Source organism: Chlamydotis macqueenii, chromosome 12 (assembly GCF_036417535.1).
Source record: "Chlamydotis macqueenii isolate bChlMac1 chromosome 12, bChlMac1.mat, whole genome shotgun sequence".
Lineage (NCBI taxonomy): Eukaryota > Metazoa > Chordata > Aves > Otidiformes > Otididae > Chlamydotis > Chlamydotis macqueenii.
The window spans coordinates 15,904,238-15,927,292 of NC_141567.1; the positions used below are offsets into that span (position 1 = coordinate 15,904,238).

The window sequence follows — 23,055 nt, forward strand, 5'->3', positions numbered from 1 at the left end:
GCACCAATGTGATGCAGCTAGTAGAACATACAAAAAATGAAAATCCTTCTGTAGGTATGGTAGCAGTAAAAAGAAGGCTGAAGGAAGTCCTGGATTTCTTTTTTCCACTGAGGTATAGCACCCTTTGAAAACGCAGCACTTGGAAAGAGTGATTGATGAGCTCTTTCTGTCTTTCCTAGCTGCTTTCAGATTTCCTGTAGCTGGAAAGTCTTGTAGTAAAACTTCCTCCTTTTGACTTTAAAAGCCTTTTCGTGGTCTTTGGGGAAGCATGCTATAAGGAAAAGCTCAGGCAGATTCATCTTAACTTTGTGAACTTGGTGTCATATCTCAGGTGTGCTTTCTTTGGTCCTTTTCCAGTGAGAAGAGCTGTGTGCTTTTGGTCCTTGGCCCTAGTACTGGGAGGACGAGATCAACCAGGCTTAGCAAAGGACAGGCCAAAAGTACTTTATAATTAAATATTTTCAAATAAGTTGTGTGTGATGAGTTTTATCTTCAGTGAAACAATTTGTTTCAATTTGTTTCAATTTGTTGGTTCATTGTGAGAGAATTTGAGGAGAGATGACGTACAAGGAGGGCTAGAAAAACCCAGAATTTTTTAAATGAGGGAAGGAGCTAGAGATGTATGAAAGTAGTCACCTTAGCTTCAGTTCCTAGAAAAATTGAGAATTGAGCGAACTTTTTTTTCTTCTCTAACTTCTTCTGGAAATAATATGAGTAGGAGAGTTAAGTGATATGGAATTGTCAAGGAAATATTTTCAGACCATTCTAATTTCCTTGGTTTGAAAATTTTCATGGGGGAAAAAAACCCCTCCTCCTTCCCTTATTCTTTCCTTAAGAGCTACCATCCCTTTACACTGCTGTAAGGAAATAGGAAAACATAATGTTAAGTGACATAGGATGTCTACGAAAGTAGATGGATAAGTGTTGAGAGAAGTAATGACGATGACATTGAAGGCTGCTTTTGGGATTTTGCACTTATGTATTCTGATTAAACTTCTATTAGATGTATTTCACAACCTGGATGACGGAGTAAGCTGTATTTGTTCAATTTTCACACAACTTAAAGCTGCAAGAGGGAGGACAAGGTTAGAGTTCAAAATTGGTAAACTTTTTTTTTTTTTAGAAGGAGGAAAAATTTGGAGGAGCCAAGTAAAAGTTAATACAGTTCAGCAGGACTAGTCAGCTAGTCAAACGTTAAATGGAAAAGAACAAGCCTTGTGGCAGTTTCTAGGAAAATGATCTAGGGATTACGGTAGTGAAGGGATTACAAATCTGTGTAGCTGGTAGTGTTAGGCTTCTGTGCTAAAACCTAATGCCTCTATGTTGGGAGGGATGAAGAAAGGAGTTGTAGAGCCTCCAGAACATGTGCAATGACACTGTACCTGCACCTGACACTGATCTTGTCTCTGCTGGAGCACTCCAACATGATTTGAGTGCAGCGCTTCAGGAAGAACATGAGCGAGGTGGAGAGGATTCAGACAGTTAATTAGCAGAGTCTAATGACATACAGTCTTTGGAAAGACGGAGGGAACTAGAAATGCTAAGCCTAAATAAAGGGCTAGAGAAGTATTTAAGTCCTCAAACTTGTAGAAGACCATCGCGAAAGATGAACAGCCTGTTCTCCATGCCCGCGGTGGTAAAAGAAATGGGCTTAAATCATAGCTAGCAATGCTGGTTGATAATCTTAATAACAGGGTGTGAAGCACTGGAACTGACCACCTGTAGGAATGGTGGTCAGACCCTATCACTGGTCTTCAAGAGCAGATCTGGGGGAAAAAAAATGGGTTGGAAATGAGCATGATTTAACTGTTCCTGTGTCTGAGCAGGAAGGTAAACTTGTTTTGTTTTTATTTGGGCCAGTTTCTTGAGCTATTAACACAAATCAAGCCATGGATGTGTGCATACACCACCGGCTCCTTTCCTCCCCTAGTAGGTACATGGGAAGAGGAAGGACTCCCTCCATAAAATACACCATTTCAGTCTTTAATACTGTGGTGTCATTTAACTGGAATAACCAATGGGTTGATGGAGTGGGAGAAATGGCTTGTTGACAGAAATAAAAGTTTATTCATGTCCTTTGTGTACAACAAAGCATTTTCATACTGAAATGAGCCTTAAATGAGGTAACAACTCAAATGGCTGGGGTGTGAATGCAGCCCACCCCACTTTTCCAAAGCTCCCTTAACTCTGAATTGCAAATCCTTTCTGAGACTGTGGGCTAGAAGGGTCTCAGTTCTAGTTCAGCTTCCTTCAAGATGGGACATAGTTCTTTACCAACCCTTTTAATTTTTATCTGCTCCTTTCTGTACAGGAGCATAGTGGTATCCTGAGTTGAAGCAGGCTGTGCTCTGTCTTCACAGGGCTCTTGGCAAGAGCTTTTGTGTTACCTCTGAAACCTGATTGAGAATCTGCTTCCCATTCTTCCTGAAGGTCTCTAATCCCTTCTGTGCTGCTGTTTCTTCTTGACATGCTCTCTTGATACCCACTGCTCTGTACTCTGCAGTGCTGTTTCTTTGGGCACCTTGGGCTTCCAGGATCAGAACAGGCTTATCCAGTCAATGGATTTGATCGGCTCCGGTCTGCACCACAGCCAGACAAGGCAAACAAGAAGCTAACCTCCCCTTTTCAAGGGTTTTCTAAGTTTTATTTGAAAAGCCACAGAAGAAGGGCAGAGAAAAACAAAACTCGAGAGTGTTTGTATTTGTCCTGTTGGGGTCTGGGTCTGTATTGGAAAAACTTGCAGAAGCTTGTAAATGGGGGAAAAATGTCGATAGCTTGATAGCTTGAGTAGAATGCTTTCTCTTGGAAAAGCCAAGGACAGTAAAGCTGAACCTATAATTTAAAAAAAAAAAATCTTTAGCTTTCTGGAGCAATAGAAGAGCTGATAAGCAGGTTAAAATATTTTCACGCTGTTCATAGCTCTTACTTGTTTTCTGCCATTTGGTGTGTTAGAGCTGAAACTCTGTACTCCGTACATGGAGAATCAGGTACATCTGCATGTAGGTGTGATTGTACAAATCTAAGTAACATAAGCAGCACCTAAAAATTTTGTAACTTGTTCTGGGTTTTTTGTTGCGTGTGGTTTTTCACTCTGATCCTCAGGAAAGACATAATCTCAAGGATCGGGATACTGACGTAACAGGTCTCCAGTCTTGTCCAAGACTGTTACTGTCACCAGGGAAACTTTAGTCTTCTACACTTTTTTTCTTATTTCATCTTTGAATTCTTGAAGGTAGAAGAATATTTGAATGTTATAACGTACAAAAGCTTAATTTATCAGTTGTTTCTTTCACACCACTCCTTCTGCCTTATCTTCTTCTTTCTGTGAATTCTGAGTAGCAGAGACAATGGGCTTTGTGCAGGAAGGCTGGAGTCTCTCCGGGGGGAAGCTGCAGTCTCAGTGAACTTCTTTGTTTTATCTCTTTGGAGACAAGAGGCTTTCTGTGCAATTCAGTGATAGAAGGAGTCATATCAATTTGTTAATTAAGACTGTTTCAGAAGGTACATCCGATTTAGAAAACAAAACACACAAAAAAACCCAAAACAAAAAAAACCCCAAAAAGCCCAAAACCCACAAGTGACTGAAGAAGCAAAAACGCTTACACAACAGACTTTCTTTACAAGTAAAAGTCTCCTTCATATTTGTATTTCTAAAAACACAAGCTTCATAATTATTCTGTGACTCAAATAAGTTTGTTTTTTGTGAAACAAACCTTCTTATTAAATGCATATTCCTCTTCAAGGTGGTCTTAACATACTTCAGCATTTAATTATCGACCTCACTGGGAAAGATTAAATAGTTTTGAGATTAGTATTTTCATGGCCCTTTCTGAAGAGTTTAGTGTGGCAGTGGAAGCTTCGCTTTGTATCTGTGAATGCATTTTAAGCCTTTTGTAACAGTGCCTTTCAGAAGTGGTACAGATTGCTTTCACGTTCTCAGAAGTTCTTACAAGGGACAACCATTCTTACAGTTTTATCTTACTGCCAGATCAAGTAAACCGTTTTATGGGTCGGTTTGCTACACCAGTGTCAGATAAAAATAATGTAATATCTGCATCTACTACCTGTGTGGTACAATGGAGGACTTTCTTCACTGCTTTATTATATCATCTGAATGTTTATCTTAAAGGCTATGTAACTGGGAGGTGATGCCCACTCCCGCCAAGTTCAAGACTCTTTGTCCTGTTAAGAACTATATACGAGCTTTGAAGACCAACTGTTTTTTCCCATGTTTGGTTTGGAGCACAGGCTAATAGGTAACTTAATGGTGGAAACCACTTGTGCTGTTTGGGGGTTTTTGGGGGGTTGGGGGAGGAAGCCACCAACCAAAAAATGGTACCATGACACCAGTGACATGTCCGTTCTGGTCTCTGAACAGCTTAGTGTTCTGTAGATGCCCAGTAAAAAAAAAACCAACCCAAAACAAAAACCAACAACAAAAAAAAAAAACCAAGCAAAAACTCAGCAAAACTGTAAGATGTTTTTGTTGAAAGCTGCTATCATTGTTTCCTGGATGGTTGTGAACCACTCTGTAAAGGGAAGTTGAACTTCTTTTCCATAGCTGTTAAACACAGTCCTCATACAGTATGCTTTCAGCATGTGTCTTCAAAAAGTTATTTCTGAAACTTTTAGACGGGGGTAATCTGAGTCTGCCACTACATGCTGGGAGCGCGTTAGTTGACACAGTGCTTGCAAAGTAGGCTTTATCATTAGGATTGTCATTTAGTTGCTGCATCTATGGAAAATAGTTATTTTCTAGGCTTTGCAAAAAGACACGAAGTTTGGCTGTATGTTTGTTTTCAACTGATATTTCTGTTTCAAGTGTTTCCTTTTGTAGCTTACTTTCTCTAGATAAAGATAGGAGGAATCTTTATTTTGCAGCTCTGGGTTGAAGTGACTTGCTTCAAAAGCGCTATTAACCTTTTAGTCTGTGCACTTCCGATTTGGGTTTGTTGGCAGACAGCTGTAGTATCTCAGTTCATATTGCTGCAATGTTTTGTACGCGTATCCCACTCCTGCTCCCCAGGTGGAGGAGAGGTGGATTTTGTCAGTGTGTAGGTGGGGAGCCTTAATGTTATTTCTAACATTGGCTTTAAAAACAAAGACCCCATTTTCTCTCAACCCAACAATGTGCTGATTTGGAAAACAGTTCTTCCCTGAAAGAAGTTTTCTGTGGATTATTACGTTAAGACCAGTCAAAGTGATATTGACACACAGTCTTTCTACTTGATCAAATACACCTGAAATACAGTAATTAAAATTCACTTGTTAATGCAAAGTAGATGTTAATTATAGAAGCCTTTTGGGAATATTTGAAACTGAAATATAACCATGTTTATCCTGAACTAGAATAGAATGGCACTTGTGTGATGAGTTAAGCTCAGAGTTGACGACTGTTTTTCTCTTGAGGGCTAAATTATTCTTAATGTCTCTTAATCTTTGTTATACCAAATTGCCACACTGCTGTGGCATGGCACCCATACCACAAAAGGCCAGAAGAGTGCGTGTCATTCATTATAAATGTGGTACTCGAGCACATACATTGGCATAAGTTTTGGTGAGGCAAAGTTCTGTCTGCAATGGATTGCTCAGGACTATTAATGGCATTAATTTCAGTATGAACAAACAAATGTGTTAGAGGGGTCAAAACTTCTTTGACTTTGAGTCCTTTGGTGTAAACAGACAAAGCAGAAAGTACTGTCATATAGACCAAGCTATTTGTAATATACTCAGGGAGACAATATTGCAAGTGGTGATGGCTCTTGTGCGCGTTACAGTATTTTGAAATGACGATGTATTTTATGTTTAAAAAATGCAGAAGGCTAACCCAAAACTTGTGTGGTGTGATTTGTGTTTTACAGGATCCCTTGTGAGAACTTTCACTCCTTTTTACTTTCTGGTGGAGCCAACGGACATTCTGTCAGTTCGCGGAGCTTCTGTGATAATGAACTGTTCAGCTTATTGTGAAACTTCTCCAAAAATTGAATGGAAAAAAGATGGGACTCTTCTAAACTTGGTGTCAGATGACCGTCGCCAGTTGCTACCAGATGGATCTTTATTAATAAACAGTGTGGTGCATTCCAAGCATAATAAACCTGATGAAGGATATTATCAATGTGTGGCAACTGTGGAAAGCCTGGGGACCATTGTCAGCAGAACAGCAAAGCTCACGGTAGCAGGTAAGTCTTTTTTTCGTTGTTAAGTATAACTGACAGCATGATAATGTAAGGCGCTTTCCAAGAAAGGAAAAGATGATTTCGTTGCTTATCAGTAAAACTGGGACTGTGTATCTCTTTACTAGCTGAAAGTTGTCATACATTCTGTTCATCTAAGCGGGTTAATATATGGGTGTTTTTCAGGAAATACTCAAGATCAGGAAATGAATGGATGAAAAAAAAGTGTCAGGTGCATGTAATCACAACAAAGATTTACCAGAGCTTAGAGGGTGTGAAAAAAAGAGTACTACTTTCTTTATGTATAAATGCCCTGAAAAATAAGTTTCTCTGGCTGCTTATTTGTTGAGATTGATCTCCCCTCTATCATTAAACATTTAGGAAGCTCCTAAAAGGTAAAAGAACTGAAGGAGTGTTGGAGAAAGCAGGAGTGCTGGGGTTTTGTATTTCTCGAGCATCAGGCGTGAACAAGGAAATCTGAAAAGTAACAAACAAAAGGCTTAAAACTTTCTTGATAGATGTTAAGAAGCCCAAGTCATAACCTCACCTTTGGTATTTTGAGTAACCTTTAGACCTGACTTGGTAATAGCTTTTGTTTAGGGGTAGAAAGCAGTAAGTAGCTGAAGAGAACATGTAAAAATAAAGAATATGACTGGGAAAAGTGATCTGTTTTCAGAATGTCATTTGCTTATATCCCAGAGATCAGGAGTGTCAGACTGTAGGTGTTTTGTAAACCGTATGGCTGGAAGAGACTTACAATTACTTTGTGAGAGTGAGACTTCAAAAACCAACAGAAAAATAAGGTAAACTAAGGCAACGTAACTAGGAAAGGAGCCTGTGGAGCAATTTTCTGTTGTTTCTCTAATGACGTTTCCCAGCCTTTTTCAAACAGCTTTTTCTTGGCTTAATAAATGTCTCGAGGTAATGAATTCTTTCTGACTAGTGCTACAGCATCTCCCAGAGCTGCTGCTTACTGTCATCTATATTCTGATGTTGTTTCAATTAAGTTAGCTTGTAATGTTGTTGTGAAACATCAGGAATGTCAGAAATAAAAAAAAAAGAGGATTTTATACCTTAAAGGACTGACTTTCAGACTCTCTGAATGAGAAATAAATTTCTAAGTTTCTTGGCAGTGAGGACAATAAAAGCAGTTCTCACACACTCATCTCAAGCAATTACCGCTTTCTTACACTGCTGCTGTCGTGATTAATTCTGCTGCTTTCCACATGAGTTCATTCAGTGTCTTGCTTCTGTTATCATTCTGGTCTATATGATCATTAGGTAAGGTTAATGGGGTTAAAAATGAAGGTAATCCAAAATGTCTTAAAAATTTCAAGTTTTTTTTTTCCTATATTAATGTAGGAGATAATATTTTAATTGATAGTTTCAGAAATGATGGAATCTTAGAGCCTTTTAGTATTTTTAAAAAAATGCAATTCTAGTGAGTTTTGTTTTTAAAAAAATCTTTGCTAGAAAGCTGAACGAATGTAGTTAACTCAAGCTAATGTGAATGTTAACAGCACAGATAGTTGCCTCTTTGTGTTATGTTGGCCTAGCAGCTGTATTAGAAGTTTATTGATCAGTTCCATGCAATAAAAGTGGTAGGGCTTTTTGTTCAGAACTGGAGGGAAATGCTTTTGACACGTGTTGTGCCCTGCTGTTAAGCTAGAAACCGGCACAAGAGCATCCTCTGGCTGCAGTGTGCATAAGTTGTTCTGCTGCTCCAAAAGATTTGTGAAATGTAGGTGTGTGAGAACCTGTTTACTGACTCAGTTGAGTGCCAGGAGGTGTGTAAGACTACACAGAGTGTAATCCTTTATTTGGGAGGATGAGTAGCTTTGGCTGCTGAAGACTTTGGGATAAGAGATGGAATATAAATCTGAGTTTAACTATATTGCTTTTCTTGACCTCATTTGAATCCCTCAGGTTTATCCGTGGTTTTTAATATTTCTTCCCCCCCTCTTTCTTTTAATTGGAAGCTTTCAGGCTGCCATAAGCGGGGGATCGTTAGCATAGTAAGGTCTCTCCTTGGCCTCAAGATAACAGTGGGAGGCAGCTTAATTCTCTTCTTAATTGAGCAGTGGCATGCTGAACTCCTACGGCGTGTGTGAATGTTGTACTGGGATGCACCTAATTTCTTTAAAAGAGAATATTATGAAGTGTAGCTTGCATGTTTTAACTACTACTTACTCATTAATGACTTTATTACCTGAAAGTGACAAGTTCTGGTGAGTAGTGAGGCCAGGGCAAAGAAAATCCCATAAAACCATGCTGTGTTAAATCACGTATATGAAGGAATACAGGTTTTGAGTTTTTAGTCTGATAATTGCACTGTTTTCCCTAACAGCTGATAGGTAATGCTGAGCAATCTACCTGTAGTGAGTCTTGCATAAAAGTTTAACAGGCTGATACATTTTTCAAATTATTTAAAGGGCTCTTTATATATTACAGTGTGATGGATCTAAAATTTTTCAGTGTTAGAAACCAAAGTTTTTATTGCCATTGGATGACAGATACTGATAACGCAAGGTGTTGCAAGGTGACAGAGGGTCTTAGTCAACTGTTGTATGAAAAAATCAAACTAAAACACACTGAGCGCAGACTATGCAGACAGTGACTGAATGCTTTATGTTGAAGACCTACTTTCTTGGTTTCTTGCTTCAATTTGTTTGTGACACAGTGCTCTAAATGTGTCATGGCAGTGGAAAATTGATGATGGCGTGTTTTGGCAAGTTTGTAGTGTGTTTGACAATGTGCTTTTAAAGAACCTTTTCCATATGTGATAATAGGCGAGAAGCCTTTGCTCTTCAGGTTTTCTGAGGTGCGAGAGTCAAAGTTTCTGTGGCAACTGAGACTCCTATAGAAATTGATAATTTCCTTCTTTAATCTAGTTTCTCATGTGATTTAAAAAGCAAGTCGTAAGTTATGATAAAGTATTGCATTATGAAAAATACTTTAAATCAACATGATTAGTCTTTAACTTGAAATTGTGTGCTGCTGCACCTTGATAGTAAGCTGTTTACTGTTCTACTAGATTTCTAGTAGCAAACTTTTGATTTTTTAGAAATTGCAAACAGCAAGTAATCTGTTAGTTTAATGATCAGTAGTTTCAGGATACATTTATCTCTCCGTTAAGTGTGCGTGCTTCCACATTTGGTTTCTTCTAGCAAATGAAGGTTGAGATTGTCATTGCCAGTGTTTCTTGATTCTTTACTTTCTCTGGCTATGCTAACTTAACTATGTTGTTATGATCTAAACTGGATTTGTGAAAGAATTCATTTATTTCTTAAAAGTGGTTTTGCTTGCTTTCTTTGAAACCAGAATATGACCACGCAAACATGGGGGTAGTGGAGGGAGGTGGTATGGTGGTCATGTAGTTCATATAATGTATAGGTTTTTTCCATTATTATGATGGATTTGAATTGGGGAAAGTCAAAGGAACTGCGTAATTTATGTAAAGCCACAACACTCTTTAATCAGTGCCTTACTACAGTATCTTTTTTTTAATTGGCTTTTGAAATGCAAATATGTCTTTGATACCTAAGTGCCAGTTAAATCTTAAGAAGGGTGAAGGGTTGGAATAGTTCTTACAAATCACAGATGAAAACAAGATTTACAGAGTTTTGGGGAACTGTGTCTGTAATTCATCTTGGAAAAATGAATTTGTAGGTATTTGTAGTAAAAATAATGATACTAGCTTAAAAATATTCTCAATACGATCTTTTTTTCCAGCCAGTATTTACTACTACTTAAAGCTGTCATAAAGCTTTTACTGAGAGAGCAGATATATGAAGATCTGAAAGGTCTGAAGCGTGACAGTGGCACTGAGTTTCTTCATACGGATCGGATTTATCAGTTCTATGTATTCATTTAAAGACTATGCACTAAATTATTTATTTCACCTCTCGTAATCTTTTTTCCCCAGTGAATTAATCTGTGTTTCTTTCTCTTCTTCCACTTGTCTTTGCATTTGGCAATACTTGGCTTTGAGCTTTATATGTAATTTGCTTCGTTGTGATGAGCTAGCTGTATCGCTGCCTTGATACTAACTTTGGGTATGTCGTAGTTTCATTAATTCAAAAAGCATTTGATGGTAACTTATGACCTTTTTTTTTCCCCCACCTCGATTAAATAATCTCCTTGTTTTATTATTTCTTATGTAAATGTTCATAGAAATCTTCTTTCCAAATCTTTATTTTGTAATTCCTTTTAGAAAAAGGAAAATAACAGGCAAATAACTTTTGTTAAGAAATATTCCTGCTATATAGTATCAAAATGTAAAAGGGTTCAATAATCAGAAAAGGCAGGTTTGTATTGAGTAAAAATGTAATATTTATTTAGGAACCATCTCAAAACACTGCAGCTGCAGCACTGTCCAGAATGAGTGGTGTTTCTTCATGAAAATTAGTTCTGAAAACTATTGGGGTGAAGCTTCAAGCGTTGTTTTGTGTTAAAAACACAAGCACTGAAACCTTGATAGAATTCTAGTTTTACCCTTCACAGCTGGCAATAGTTGAGTGACTTGGGTGGGTTCAGACATGTCGCGTACATACTTGGAGTTTAATTCCAGCTGTACTCTGTCACTCTGTGCTCCTTGCACAGTGTTCTCTGTAGTTCCCTGAGTAAATCCTCCTCCTGCTTGTTCATTCAGCTAATCGTGTAGCTCAGATTCTGCTTGACTGCTGAAGCCTCTGGCTTCGGATCCTGCTGCTGTGGCACGGTGGAGGGATTGTTGCAGTTCTGTTAATAAAATGTCTTCACTGTTTTTCATTTCAGAACTTCATTTAAAACCTTGGTAGTAATATTTTTGTCTGTGAAATTAAGTATCTGCAGGCTAAATGTTGGACCGTGGTGACTGTGCCCTTACCTGTCCCTTTGTATATGCTATGGTCGTATCCACATGATAAGCGATACATAATTGCTTTCATTCCTTCTGCTGACCTGTCTCCATCCATGTGCAGAATCAAACTTGGGGGCCAGGAGATGGGATGGAGTTGTGTGGTGAAAAAAATGCTCCATGACACTGCTCTGTCAGCTCTCTTACAGCTTGGAAGAGGAGAGGACTTGGAATTGCTCATGACTGATGTAATTATTTTTGAATGAATAAAACTAAATCTGTGTCATTTCATATGGGAACTGAAAATGTTGGAGAGATCAGCAAGGTATCAGCATAGTAACTTCTCTAGATGTGGGAGGAGAAGTGATGTTGCTTCTGATCCAGGATCTATTCCCTCTTGGGCAGCAGCTGGTCTGTCCCCCTAGTTTTTGTGGTGTGTGTGCCAGGACTTGCTTCTTGTAATTCCTCGAGCCTGATTTCAAGTCCTTGTCTATCCAGTTAATTTATCCTGCTTTTTAGTGCTGTGTTCTCTCCAGCAACTCATATGGAAGCGGTATACCAAGTTTAATATCAGACAGCGTTGTCTTGCCACGTCCAAAGCAGCTGAATTGATTATTCTAATCCTTCATGAAAGCCCACAGCAGGAGAATTTTAGACCGGCTTGTTTTAAAACTCTTCATTGATATCTAATGATCAAGTTATTAGCCCAGTTTAAGAGGTTCTCATTTGCTCGTTGGATGATTCTATAAACCCCTGTTTCTATTTAAAAATGCAGAGTTTTGAAAGCTTTTGTGTTTAAATTTTGTTATACCTAATATCAAATAAAATCCAACAGCCTATTTTGACTAATGCTATCTCCATCTCTAATTGCGTGGGTTATTAAATCTTATTTGTGCTCATTAGAGGGTAACAAATCTCCTGTAGCTACAGGAGAGGAGGCACAAGTAGATCTGCAACACTCATGCCTGAACTTTCTGCTTTAGTGACAATTTTATATGACTGTTCAGAAGAAAACATACTAGTATGTATTTTCTAGAATGGAGTTAACGTTTAGTACAATGAGAGGTCCCGTACTGAGCCCAGTCGGAAAAGTGGGGGCATAATCATGGATCTTTTTCTCAGATGGGTAAATGAGGAAAAACAATGCAGATTGGTGAAACCTCTGATCTCAGTTACCAGCTATCCCATTTACATGTAGTGAAAATCTCCTTTCTTGCTGCAGCATCTTGTTTAAGATGATTGTGGCAGTTAATCTTCCTGATTCTTAAACACACAGAAGTGTTTAAATCCTGTGGTCATTCATTAAGTTAAGATTTTTCTTAATTAGGTATTATCTTAGGTGCAATGTTCCCTGTCACTGTAAACCAAAAAGATTTAGGTTTGATAAACTTGGAACTTAAATTGTAAGTCTTGTAATTAGCAAAGATGATGTCCTATGTTTGGTTAATGAACAAAGTTGTCTTTATGTTAATGCACTTCAAATAATAATATGAACTTCTTGTAAGTCATAAAAAATTAAAGCTCTTTGCAGTATACATTCAAATCTTGACCTTTGGTTTTGAAAATATGGAAGGCAATATAGTTAATCTCTAAAGCATGAATTCTGTGCCAAAATTTCAGTGCCAAATTTCTAAAATGTCTGGGGTTTATAGTAGATGATCTGTTGATGGATGATTCTAGATGGTGATACAAAAGTAGAAAGTGAGAGCATATTGATGATGTATCAACACTGCTGAACAAGAAAGTTGGATGAACTTTGTTTAGATTAGCTTTCTCATTTGTTAATATTTTCACTCAAATATGTATTTTTCCTTATTTATGATCTGCATGTCAGCACCAGCGATCTCTTTTGTGACTTTGTTTGACAGGTTTGCGCATAGATTGCTCACTAATTTCCAAACTGTCAGACAAGTGATAGTTACAGATACACCCTGTATTCGTGTCTCGCTGCGTTTTCTAGGGTGGGATTCCATGAGGCGTTTCAGCTGTAGTTAGTGTAAAAGTGAAGGGTGTGCGTGCTGGCATTGCTCAGAGTTTTGATCAACTGAATATTGCATTTTGAAAGTTGTGAAACGTGTACTCTCACACCTACCCAGATGAAAGATGGCACAAAAGCAGTAAGGGTGAAAAGCATCAGGGCAGAAGTGTGCGTATGATTAATTCTTTATTTTTTTCATAATAAACATTCAAGAGGAAGTTTAATTACACTGAAAAGGTAACAAAATGGAGGAAAAGTATTTATAATAAGGAGAAATTAACTTATGAAAATTGCTATGTGTGATTTCAGTGAGGTTACATCTTGGTAACGTTCTTAAAAGCATAGGACATGTCTCCTTAGTCATATAACCACCCTAGAAATAAAAACATTATTTTTAAAACCTCTAACTCCTGCTTAATTTGAATGTATAAACCTCTGTTTTGGGAGGAACATGGGGAAATGTCTTCAGATAAATTTTAAGTTTCTGTAAAGGTGTTATTCTTTCTCTGATAGCTTCTGAAGTCTCCTTCTTGGAGTAGATGCACTATCAGTCTGCTGTTTTGCGACTTTTCTTAAATTGAAAGGAGGCCAAGGCAGGCTTTGTTATGGAGAGACCTTTAAAAAATGATCTCTGATATGATGAGCTTAATTGCAAGCAATTGTCTATGATTCAAGGGTCAGTGGTGTGATAGTCCACACCTTAGCTCTCTTTCTCCAGACCCCTTTGAGTGAACTGTGGTTTTGTAGTTATACTCCTTTCTGCCATGCATCCTTGTTGTCTCTAGACATGTTTTTCAGCTAGATGTTAGCATCTGTAGATGTTCTTTGTATTTGTCTCCTGTTGCGTCAGTTTTTGTGTACTCTATTTTTGGGGGGTTTCTTTGCTATTTGTGGGTTCTGAGTATGTATCTGTGAAATTGTTTAGGTTATTTCCTATCTCTAAATGTCTGTTGTCAGGTACCAGCTGTCTTTCTTAGAGTTCCTTGCAGAAGTTTTTTCTGATCTTTCCTTTCTTCTAGTTACTTGATAAATTTATCATGACAGTCCTCCCTGGGCATTAATCTTCTTTTGAATAGCTTGTTCACATGAGCTTTTTAATCGATAGCATTGCCTGGATCTAAAATTATTTAACCTGTCAAGCTCTTTTCTTTCACCAGAATACTCTGATCTTATTCTTCTTTTGTTATGGCTATTGATTTTGTTTTAGAAAGAGTTAACTGTGAGCCTGTTCTACTTTTTTAGGCATTCTATTGATTAAGACTTGAGGTTTCTTAAATGATGAGGCAATCTGTGTACATTATCTTAAGGTCTTCTCTTAAAATCCCACAATGCTTTCTTCATTGTCCTCACTATTAGAATGATCTTCAACAGTACCAAATAAATTATCCCATAATTTGCACCCCCTCAGTCCATTTTCCTGTGGTGTTAGAAATGTCTGCTTACCATGTCTCCATGTCTGTACGGATCAAACTCATTGTGGCTTTTCCTCCTGCCTTGAACTGCTGCTATTGATGCTGGAGCTTTTCTGTTCTTTGGCCATTTAATTGCAAGTCCTCTCTCTGATTTTAATGGTGCTATTATTTCACCTACTCCTTTAGCAGAACTAATGTTTTTCTGTATTCCTATGCCATTTCTTGCAGCATTTTCTGAGCCTGACCTGCTGTACCACAGACTCACATCTGCTGCCCTCCTCCCTCGTTACCTTTCTTCCTGAGGTTTATGATTGTCATCAGTGACCTCCTGGATTTTTAAAGATCTTCCTTGAATCACTTTCCTCGCTCCCATTTCATTCCTGGAATAATTTATTGATCTCTTCTTGATATCACTTGACTAGAATTTGGATTTGTTTTTTTTAGCTTTGGTCTATTCTCTAGTCTTGTTGTTTTTCAACATTTTCAATACCTTATCAAAGCTCAGTTCTTAATTTCTGATTTCTTTTGTTTCCTCCAAAGAGCTTCTGAGATACTTCCATCAAGGAAGACTTCTTGCTTAGCATTTCTTCCTTCTACATTATTAGTTTTTAAAAATATATCTGAACTTTATTACGTTAGGATTTTCCTTAACTGCTTCACTCCTACACATTCAGTTACCTTCATTAACAATTCTGCCAGGACATGTTCTGCAGTTGCAGATCACCTGTCTTCCATTTGGATGTTACCAGGCACTAGACATTCATCCCTTCTCAGAGCCATTCTTATTAATTCATAAAATTCGTCTACTGGTCAGACTGTGAGCCTGGATCTTCCTTCAGACTTGGGATGTCTCAGAGTGTAGCAAGCAAGCACACAGTCAGATGTTGCTTTTTTTTTTCTTTTTTTTTTCTTCTTGTTAGGAACCTGTACCCCAATTTATACAATGTCAGGATCTACATCGTGTCTACTCTTTATTTCTTGGTCTGTTTTAGTATTTTGTTATTCCTGGGACTTCCGTCAAAGGTAGTATTTGGCAAAGTGGCATAATAAAGTTATTTCTAGATGCCCGACTTGTTTCTTAATATTGTGCTGTCAGTCATGAGTCTAGTGGTTTCACCAGGATTATCTTACTGACTTCTGTCTCATTTCTTCTCATTGTGCTTTTGTGAGAGAAGCTCACATGGGATAATTGTGTCCTGGTTTGGGTGTAAAGCAAAGTTTCTTAAGGAGTTGGGATCTCTCCATATATTTTGTTTCCATTGATGGAGTGAGTTCAGCAGGTGCTCTGAATTTTCTGTGTCCTGGTTCAAAATCAGAATTGGTCTGTAATACTCCATCAGATTGGATCACATCGGTTTGTGAGCTTTTTGTGACATCTACGTGTCTGTGTTCTTACGCTGTTGTATTTCAGTTTGGCTTTGAGTGTACCAGGCTTTGCAAAGTCTACCACTGGTACTTAAAGGACAACTATATAGATGCTTTTTGTTTAAAATAAATTCTGAGAGAAACTTTTTTGCCAGGCTAAACTTTAGAATATTCTGATGTGTTTTACTCGTCCAAACACCCTCTTAAATTTTTGTATGTGTGGTTCCTTAGTTTTATTTTTAGTTTGTGCTTCTGTGGCAAAGCTCAGATCCGAGTCTGAGAGGGGACAGTGGCGACCTCAGTTTCTGAGGTCTAACCCCCTGTTACAGGGCATGATTAATTTTGCTCTAACTTTTCCTGTCAGAAGCTTGTTTTCACAGGTGTAATTCTGTTCCTTTTGCACAATATTTTGCTGTATCTCTCTATAATTTTCTGTATAGCTTCCCCATATCATAATATCATCGGATAACTGAGCTTGGAAGGGACCTCAGGAGATCAAGTTCAGTAGCCAATTCAAAACAGCTTTGAAGTCACACCAGATTGCTCTGTGCGTAATTATGTGTGCATAAGTAGATATGTCAAGGTGTGTGTTCCGGGTATGTGCAGTGACATCCTCTCCCTCTTCCTCTGTTTCTTAATTCTGATCAAGGGATACCTTTTAAAATCACGATATGCCATGTTAATTATGCTACCAAGGCTGTGTTTAACCAAGTAAGAACTCTTACGTACTTAAATTTCCCATTCATGTTGTGTATTCCATGTACTTCCCATTTTAAGTTAGCCAACAAGGATGTTTGTTAGGTTTTTTTCCCTTCATGTTCTAATTCTTCTAAGAATACTGCATCTCCATGGACTAGTTGTCTCCTGCCCAGATTTTAGGCCAGGCCGTGTCCTCTCCTAATTTATCTAAGCAATGGGGAAAAAAATTGTTATAGATATTTTCTCCTTTGTAGAAACAACTAGAAGCATCTGGCCTTGTCTTAATTCAGGTAATGCTGGACTTCTGTTCTCCATAAATGTTTTGTAATTTTGAAGCCCAGTCTATTTGCTAGTGAGATTCATGAAATATGTCTTATTAAGAAAATTGTTTTTTTAAAACATGTTTCACACCTCTACCACCCGGATAAATGATGCTGAATAATGTTCAGGCAAAGGAGAAGAAAGGAGCTGTGATAATTTAATGAAGTGTCCACAGATGGCTAGACTTACTAATTTTTTAACAGGGTTTGGGTGAGAAGCTGATGCACTAACAAAATACGCGGCATCTTTAAGATCTCCTCCTTCACTGAAGGATAACAGATGTTGTAGCTATTTTAACAATAGGGTATCATGTTTCTATGCTCCTTTACCTACTTATATTGCTAAAATCTTCACACTTCCCAAGAGGCTGTTTTAATAAAGTAGTAATAGTTACGGATTAGTCATAAGTTCAAATTTGAATAGGCAAACAACACTGGGGGAAAAAGTTCAAGTGTCTTAAAACTGTCAGTGGTTTGCGTTATCTCTTCACAGAAACACAGTCTCTTGGTGTTTGAACAGAACAGTTTATTGCAGGAGGACTGTAAGGCTGAAGCTGTAGGGTGACAGTGTTTGTAGGTGATGCTGCTAAAGTTAGTTTAGACCTGAGTGAGATTGGGCGACAGGATTTTCATAGCTGGTATACAGGAGGTAACAGGTTTGGAAAAACTGTCAGCTACTCCTGTGTTATAATTTTTCCATACTGGAATAGAAATAATCAGGGGAAAAAAATGGAAAACGTTTATTGAGCAGACTGAGATGCCACAAAAAAAAAGCCTGAAACCAGCTTTGGGAAACAGTTAATTGCATAAACACACAATATGTGTGTGTGTGTGTTTAGAGCTGTTATGTTAAATTCCAGTCTGTGGAGTAGCAATAGAGGAGACCCAGGCACATACATAAATGCTCACAAAGACTTGATCTGACAGGCTTGTGACCACAGGCAAAGGTACGCAAGCCTGCCATAGGCAGGGAAAAAGTGAATTCCTGTGCAGCCTTCTGTTGCCTTGGAGATGAGGAAGTTATTCTCTTTTCATTTGCAGTCTTGATTTGGCAAGATTAATGCCAAAAAGGTTAGTAGAATTTTAAAGAGGATTAAATATGCGTATGGTAATAGCATCCACATTAAATAAAATGGAGCATTTACAGTGACTGCTGACAGTATTTAGAGCAGAAGGCGAGCATTTACTCTGAAGTTAGAACATTGTCGTATCAGCAGGTTATTTTGCAGTTGTTGATTATGGAAGTTTTTTCTTTCAGCCTCCTTGGAAATGACTGACACTGGCCATGGTTGCAGAGAGACTCCTGAAGTAGATTAGCATATGGCTCAGTGTGAGGAATTCCTCCTTTTCTAGAAAGTACAGGAGATGAAATACTGGCTCCATTGAAGGCAACAGACTACAGCCAGAACTTTTGTCATCTGTGTTTTCCAGGAACATGGGAATTATTGCTGTTCCAGGCACATCTTTGCTTTTTCAGAGGTTGAGACAATGGGCCACAAATCTTAGTAATGCTTAGACTGGGAATTCTGGCTGAATGGAACAAATTTGCATTAAGCAGATTGTTCATTCACATTCCTGGCATTGCTGGGGTCCTTTGAGAGGCAGGGAGAGACAAAAGGGAAGGAGAAAATGGGGACAGAGTTGACTTTCCCCCTCCTCCCATTTGCATTGTCCTAGCAGAAAATTTGAAGTTTGTGGTGCGTCTAATTCCTATTTAGATGCGTGTGAGAGTTGCACTGCTGCTTATGTGTTCACCTGCCAGTATGGAGAGAACATTCCAAGTGGAAGATCATCCATCCTAAATTGAGTTTACTAACCTGCTAGGTCAGTAGTACTTTCCTTCAGTGTCCTAAAATCAATACATCATGTATTATGCTGCTACACATACATACGAAGATGAAAAAAATTATCTTTAATATGAGAACCCCAAAGTATCATTTCTCATTACATTCATTTAGCAAAAGATGGGGTAATGTCTTCAACTGAATGTCTTGCAACATGTGGGTGAAGAGTGGGTGCTGCTTGCTCATTAGAAATGTAACTAATTTTCATTAGTTCTTCCTGTTTAGTCTTGGTGATTGGAGTGATTGGGAAATATAAACCATTGAGGAAAAAAGTATAATTTTTTTTAAAATTTAACTTTGAAAAATAGTTTAAAATATGTTTTTAGTCTAAATAGACTGAATTCACTTAAATGGTACTGCATTTGAAATCTATTCTAGACAGTTAAGGAAGTGGAGGCTTACAAGTCAATCAGCTGATGATTTGAAGAGGAAAAGAGAAGCTCTGTAATGGAAGGATTCTGGACTGGTAGATGCAAGGGTATTTTCTAGCAGTATACTGCTGCAGGAGGTGTGCCAGTGCTCTGGGACCTGGTACTGTGTTTATAAACAGGTCTCAGAATTAGTAGTGATTCAGGCTTATGTTTAGAGCGCCTTTTGTAATGTATCATTATTGTGTTGTGGTTGTCTCTTGGCTCAAGCAAGAGAGTCCTCTAAATGGAGGCTTTTAAGCAGTGCAAATTGCAAATAATCGTAGAATAAGAGAAAATTACTCTTTAGGACAAAATTATAGCCTAGGTTAAAATATATATTTTAAAACCACACAGAACTATGATTAAATAAAGGCTTTACTGGCACTTAAGATGACCTGGAGAATGAACTGTAATTTCATTGCTAGTGAGTAATGAAGCCATCCCAAATAAAGCTTATTCAGCCTTAATGGAGCACCTGCACACAACAATATACGATGCCTATCTTGTCCAAAAAGTGAGTAGCACTAGTAAGCGATTTAAATTAAAGTGTAGTTGTGCTTTATGTTAGAAATTACAGGGCTTCAGTCCTCCAGTAACATTCTCACTTGTGTACAAAGTTGCTGATACAGTGATTGCAGTTGCAACAGCTGAGGTGAAAACAGAAGTCATAGTGCTCATGGCAAGAGGAGGAGGTCCAGGACTCCCTTCCAGCCTGGTGAAAGAATTGCCTTGGTATACAGATCTGTTTCTAATAAACTGTGAATCTGGGGGCTAGTACATTCTTCTTAAAAAATAACTGATGTAGAATGTTTGCCCAAAAAGGCAAGGGGTGATTACAGACCAATTAGTCTGATCTCAACACTCCGCCCTTTTTCAAGGAATTTTGAAGGCGAGGGTAATTAAGACAGAGGAGAGTGGGAGGAAGGCTAAACTAACACGACTTTTGTCTGTGGTTTGCATCTGAGCTTCTTGATGAAGCAGTTGATGCCTTACAGCGCTATAATGCAATGAGCGTGCTGCAACACAGCCTTTCGATACGCTGTCCTGTTAGAAATTGTTAAAGGTCAAAATGATAGAACTTTAAATGAGAATATTGAGATTGATAAGAATCTGGGGTAATTATGACAATGAGTTATATTGAGAGGGAAATCTTCAGAATTGGAAGATGCCTCAGAGACTGGAGTTCAGAAAGATCATGTTTAAACATCTTCATCAGTCGTTTTGCTAGAAGTGTATACCTACAAAATTAGCAAGTGTGTTAAATTTAGGAGACTGTTACTCATGCTGTGACCGTGATGGTCTTAGAAGAATTAAATGATGCTATGGACTGAATAATGGTGACATTTATTAGCACAGAGTGCAAAGTCACGCAGGTACAGCAATACTTGGGGTATAATACTAAGTAGGGATGGAGGGACGGGTGATTTTGAGAGAGGAAAGCTAGTTGATAGATCATGAGATTGACTGCAACCTACCAGTGTGCAGAGAGCTAATGTGATTCTTAAATCTGTTGGGAAGATAATTTCAGTACACCCAGGGAAGCAATTTTGTTATGTTTCCTTGGGTGTTTGTGATCTTAAATTACAATAGGTGCTTCAGTTTGTCTATTGTCTCTTTGTCGTTCTGCCAGTGGTGTGGTGGGAGAGTGAGAGGTATCAGATACCATTTGAAGAGAAAGAGGTTCTGACTGGATTTAAGGAGGAAGTTCTTCACGGTGAAGACAGTCAGGTGGTAGAACAGGTTGCCCAAGAGGTTGTGCAGTCTGCATCCATGGGGATCTTCAAGATCTGACTGAATGAATAGCTGAGTAACCTACTCTGAGCTTGTAGCTGACTCTGCTCTAAGTCCCTTCCTACCCAAATGATTCTGTGATTCTGTGAGCCTTTCAAGGTGGATAGGATGGTTAGCGGAATGACGAAAAGGAACTGAAAATTGTAGCTTCATTAACTAAGCAGAAGGAAAGTTGAAAGAAGCTATGATTTTTATTCATATGAATACCTTGGAGGGAGTGATAGATAAATATCAAAGATGCAGAATAATTAATACCAAAACAAGGTCAAGATCAAAGGACTAGAAGTTGGTTGTATATGTGCTGGGAGGGAAATGGAAACTTTCTTCTCAGAGGAAAGGAGTTGTGGAAGGAGCATCCAGTTAGAACTCCAAGGGGGGGGAAAGTGTGTAATGATTGGAGATGGACCTGTACAAGGTTATGGAAGGAATTACCTGACAAAACGGAAGTGAGCTGAATGTTAGAAAGGTAATGTGCTAGAATTCAGTCTAGCTGTTCTGAAGGACTGGGAAGATCTCTGGTTTTGTACCCTTTCCCAGTTATATACATGTTTTATGTTCAGTTTGATTTCTCTCTCTAGCATCGGAGGTTAGCCAGAGCTAGAGAGCAGGTATGCTGCTACTTCTAATTGCATTAATGTTTTTCATCTCTCGCATGGTGACATATGGTAGTTTGTGGGTTTTGACCTTTCACTATATATCTTATGTTTAATATAGAATGTGAGGATGGTGTTCTGGGGGTTTGCTCATGTCGGTGTCTTACATGGTTGGCTTTGCAGAGCACCGAAGTTGTTGCTGTTGGCCTGGTTCAGACTTAATTTTCTATGGAAGGAAAAAAAAAAATGTTTTATGAAAAGTATTTTTTGAAATTTGTATTTAAGTTGCTGCTAATAATGAAAAATTATGCAGTCCAGGTAAATAAGTTTTTTCATTCAAGTGAGAAAAGCCTGGACATGTGACATCAGATGTGCTTCTTGCTGCTTCTCCAAAGATTTCTAAAAAAAAAAAGATGGGAGAGCAAAGATTAAGCAGTTTAAAAGATAAATACTAGTGGGATTTTCCTGAAAGTATATAGGCTTTCAAGCTGGAAATGATGAAGTACCGTTTAAAGAAATGCATGTTATAGATTCTTTCTTAGTGGAATATAGTGAATATGGACAGAGAAAACTACGGGAGATGGAGTTCCAGCACCAGCATGTGTGGTGATACACTTTTCTAGAAGGTTGAGGCACAAGACGTAGAGAATTCATCCATTCCTTTTCTTCCTCTTCACATTGAAGAGCCATGCAGTATTTTTCATCCATGACTATTTTGTGTACTTAATATCAAATTACAGTCCCTGGTCTGAGTGGTTGTTCGTTATCCCTTTCTAAAGGAAGAAAGTATTCCAAAGCACTGAACTAGATATTTACAAAATAAATTAGGAAAATCTAAACAATATTGATCATACTAGTGTTGAATTCTCAGTGCGTTCTTGATAGATATGTTAAGTGAGACTTGTAAAAATGTCGGGTTGAACTACTTGAAAATGAGTTGCGTGTCTAAAACAATGAAAAAGAATCATCTTCACAAGAGAGAAAATGAGAGTTTTTCCAATTAGGTCTTTTCAAAATGGAAGATAATGTGTAAGAGATTTCAGCCTTAGGCTTGCCAGAAGAAGTGGAAAAGGTGAGAACTGACCTAAGCTGTCCCAGCCTCATTCGCGGATACCTCACAGTCATGATTATCCCCTGTGAAGAGAGCTTGTGTTTGTGTTTGGTGATCTGGGGTCTTGGCTGTGTGCAGTAGCATTGAATTAGAGATTACCAGAGCCTGCTGCATCCCAGGAGGCTTCATTCTCAGGCTTGAATAATTATACTGGGATGGTTTAATTTGTGCAACCCGGAGTCCCACTTTCCATGTTTTATATTGGAGGCACACGGTGTACTGACTTTAAAGAAAAAATATGTACTTGAAGCTGTGCTGCGCCATTGAGAGGGAAAGGTAAGATGTCAAGAGTACTAACAGGCTGTTCTATGACAATATTAGTTTTAAGTGCAAGCATAAAAAAAAGAATGAAAATTTTACGTTGAGACTGTTAGTGCAGTGAGCAAGCTGTGCTTTGCCCTGTGTCAGTGTTGACTGTGCTATCACCTCTGTGTAAGATGCAAAAGAGAGCTTGTAATATAGCGAAGCACCATGGAAATGGAGAGTGAGGAGGCTTTTCGCCCTCCTGTCCGGTGGGTTGTC

The 23,055-nt window shown here is 38.3% G+C and overlaps 1 protein-coding gene across 9 annotated transcripts in view; it reads left to right on the forward strand.

Annotated features, from left to right (window-relative positions):
• The window catches only part of NEO1 (neogenin 1), a 202,716-nt gene that overhangs the window by 57,226 nt on the left and 122,435 nt on the right, over window positions 1-23,055 (forward strand). For all 9 annotated transcript variants that reach the window (XM_086757425.1, XM_086757433.1, XM_086757430.1 and 6 more), the window contains exon 2: window positions 5,862-6,179. In XM_086757425.1, the coding sequence (XP_086613551.1) occupies window positions 5,862-6,179 (318 nt within the window). The remainder of the gene's footprint in view (window positions 1-5,861; window positions 6,180-23,055) is intronic.